Source organism: Tiliqua scincoides, chromosome 5 (genome assembly GCF_035046505.1).
Source record: "Tiliqua scincoides isolate rTilSci1 chromosome 5, rTilSci1.hap2, whole genome shotgun sequence".
NCBI lineage: Eukaryota > Metazoa > Chordata > Lepidosauria > Squamata > Scincidae > Tiliqua > Tiliqua scincoides.
Window position 1 is genome coordinate 141,187,535 of NC_089825.1, and position 3,794 is coordinate 141,191,328.

The following is a 3,794-nucleotide window of genomic DNA, read 5'->3' on the forward strand; positions in this document are numbered from 1 at the left end:
GAAGGGCCTCTTTCATGGTGTGGTAAGGCTTCCTGCAAAACTTAGTGTTTTGCATCCCTCTAGCTATGTAACTGCAACAGGACAGTGCCACTGTAAAACTCATTGTAAAGTCTCCTTGGGTGGCTTGCCACTTCCAGCATTCCGTGTTTTAGCAGTGATTAATTTTATTTTTAATTACTGGCATAGTGGACCATTCCAGTTTACCAGATAACAATTTCTTGCAAATTCAAATGTAGGAAAAAATCCGTGCTCCTTATTCCATAAGCTCTCCCAAGTGCTCAGAGGCTTATGATCGCCAACATCATGCACACATTTAGGCATGAACTCTTAGACCTGTTGGAGGCATATGAAATGCCTTCCTATAAAATAGGGAGGTATATTTTGACAATAATTTTTGAAAGACTATCAATCCAAATGTGCCATGAAGCCATCCCGCTAGTGCTGGAGCAAGAGGGAAAGTGCCCTGGAGCATGTAAGAGCTGCCCTGAGCAGAGCAGGGGCTGGAAAGGGTGAGGGAGTATGGGGAGGGAGTGTAACATGGCATGGAGAAAATGGGGAGAGGAAACATGGGCAGATCAGATCCTGGGAGGGGGGTGGGATCGGCAGTGCTGGCTGACACAGAAACCTATCCTCTGTTGCAGATCTGAAAACCTAACATGAGGCAACTTATCAGGAGCAAACCTGAGTTGCCCATTGTGCAATCAGGGGCTTTACCCAGAGTGAGGGGATAAATGTCCCCTTACTTTGAGGAAACCTCCAGCCTGCTCCATTCATGCACAACCATGTTGGCCCAGCTGTATAAGTGCAGGATAGGACTGGGCTGCCCAACTGAGTTTTTTGTTTCAGCATTGACCGATCCATTTCCATCCATTTACCAATCATGTTCCATATTCCCAAATTAAACATTGACAAAGGGCCCAATCCTAGCCAACTTTCCAGCACTGATGCAGCCATGCCAACAGATGTACGCTGCATCCTGTGGTGGGGAGACAGTCATAGAGGCCTTTTCAAGGTAATGGAACATTTGTTCTCTTACCTCAGGGCTGCATTGCAACTGCATCGGCACTGGAAAGTTGAATAGTATTGGGCCCAAGTACTTTTAATGACATGGCTCTTGACTAAAGCAAACAAAAAAAACAGTCTCCTAGACTGTGTGTTGGAACATAAGAACATAAGAACAGCCCCACTGGATCAGGCCATGGGCCCATCTAGTCCAGCTTCCTGTATCTCACAGCGGCCCACCAAATGCCCCAGGGAGCACACCAGATAACAAGAGACCTCATCCTGGTGCCCTCCCCTACATCTGGCATTCTGACATAACCCATTTCTAAAATCAGGAGGCTGCGCATACACATTATGGCTTGTACCCCGTAATGGATTTTTCCTCCAGAAACTTGTCCAATCCCCAAAGAAGGGTCTACTAGGTCTGGATATAATATTATTGTATGCAAACCAAATGATTGCTTCAGATGCCAAGACTCTTAAGAAAAAAGACCCAAAAGATCAGTTAGATAAGACCTCCAGGGTTTGAATGTTTCCAGAGAAAACACAGTCTAAATCTTTAGTTTTATCTTCCTTCAGGACTCCTGCAATGAGAACAGGTGGAAATCTTAGTGGAAAACATGAAGCTGCCTAATATCAAAGTCAGAACAGTGGTACGTGTGTTATCATTTCATCTATATCCCATCCTTCCTCTGAAAAGCTCAGGACAACACACATTGGTCACCATTTCATCCTCACAACAATCCTGCGAGGTAGGCTGGATTGAGCAGCACGATCCTATGCATATCTACTCAGAAGAAACTCCTATTGAATTCAATGGGGCTTCCTCCCAGGCAAGTGTGCATAGGATTGCAGCCACTGTGGTCTTATGATTGACTACAGGTTTGAACTCGGGTCTCCCCAATCTCTGTGCAACACACTGGTTACTCCGTCACAATGGCTCTGTAGCCCTGTAGAACTGTCCAGCCCTGCTTCTTGAGGTCATTTTAATTGGCAATGGCAGGAGTGGAATTTGGGAGCTTCTGCTTACAAAGCCTAGGCTCTACCACTGAACTACAGCCTGTCCTTAGTTGTCACTGCTATGCCAGTGACTGTGGGAGGTTTTACTTGTGTGTAAGTCAAAATTCTGCACTTATTCCCCACAAGCACATGAACTTATACTGGGTACAGACTTACACATACTTCTCAGGACTAGCAGAAGCGGACACCCCCCCCCCCCCCGAAATCAGATGCAAAAACCATTAAACTGCAGATTGCACAGCATTTTACAAACAGGTTCTTCACCGAGAGAGGACAGAGTCCAAATGGAACAGGAACCTGGAGTTGCTTCTAAAAAAGTACAAGCAAAAATTTGTGGAGTCTATTAATTATTCTATTTGTGGTAGGTGAGAGGAGCAGGGCTCAGAGGTTAACAGTCTCTCAATTTATTCTCCTGCTAGAACCAGCCTTCAAGATGAATGGGTCTGCCATTTCAGAGTTTGTCTTCCTAGACTTCTCTGGCTCTCATGCTGCCCTGCTCTTTCTTTTAACTCTGGTTTTAACCTGCTACACCGTCGTCCTTTTGGGCAACTTGCTAATCATGGTGACTGTGCGTTCTGAGCCCAAGCTCTTTCACTGCCCCATGTATTTCTTCCTTGCCAATCTCTCCCTCCTTGACATATCTTTGGGCTCAGTGGCTGCCCCAAAACTACTGACGGACCTATTGATCAACGGCCGTACCATTTCTTATGGAGGCTGCATGGTCCAGATACTTACTTTCCACCTTTTTGGAGGTGCAGAAATGCTCCTCCTCACAGTCATGGCCTATGATCGCTATGTGGCCATCTGCCACCCACTGAGGTATGCAACCATCATGGACCGGCAACGCTGCCTCAGTCTTATTGTACTTTCCTGGACAGGAGGCTTCATTCATGGCATGTTCCAGATGGTAGTGACTGCCCATTTACCACTCTGTGGACTGAATGTGCTGGACAATTTCTTCTGTGACATCCCACAGGTAATCAAGCTGGCCTGCGCTGATATCTACGTTAGTGAGATACTCTTGGTTTTCAGTGACTGTCTGATAATTCTACCCTGCTTTGTGACCTTGCTGATTTCATACGTCACCATCCTAGCCACACTCTGTGGCCGTTACGGGAAGGGTGGTACAAAAGCCCTGTCCACCTGTGGCTCCCACCTGACTGTGGTTGGCCTCTTCTATGGCCCCATTTTTTTTGTTTATATGAAACCGGTCTCCAGCTCTGAGGTGGACAAGATGGCTGCCGTGTTCTATATGGTGGTCACCCCTGCCCTCAATCCCATGATCTATACCCTGAGAAACAAAGAGGTGATGGGGGCCATGGGGAGGTTGAAAAACAAGTGTAAACATCTTCTGCTCTTTCAACGGGAGTAGATGCGTGGAACTACATTTTCCTGTCAAATAAATGGTTGTGTATATCAGTCGTAACATTAATTGTCAAGAGGGCTTTATAAGGCCAGGATTCTCAGAGCACCTTAAATCTACACACATGTGGCACTAGTTGTTGAATTGCTCAGTTCACAGACTGTGCCTGTGAAATGGCTGCATCAGAATGGGTGATGTCTGTGAACATAACACTTGCATTTCTCTTGCATTCCATCAGTGCTAAAAACCCCAGGAGGTGTTATTGATACTACCAATGCACTAATTGTAGTGTGTAGACTAATGTAAAAACAGATTTTATTTATGATGTCTAGGGTATGTTCCCACTGGAGAATTAATAGATCTTATATTACCTTACACTGCTACAAATCAGACATGCATGGCAACACGT

At 45.7% G+C, this 3,794-nt stretch overlaps 1 protein-coding gene across 1 annotated transcript; it reads left to right on the forward strand.

Moving 5' to 3' along the window:
* The first annotated feature begins 2,455 nt into the window (after positions 1-2,455).
* Positions 2,456-3,394, forward strand: LOC136653977 (olfactory receptor 4Q3-like). Its single transcript, XM_066630838.1, has one exon. It carries the CDS (start codon positions 2,456-2,458, stop codon positions 3,392-3,394), a length of 939 nt encoding a protein of 312 aa, XP_066486935.1.
* Positions 3,395-3,794: the final 400 nt, after the last annotated feature.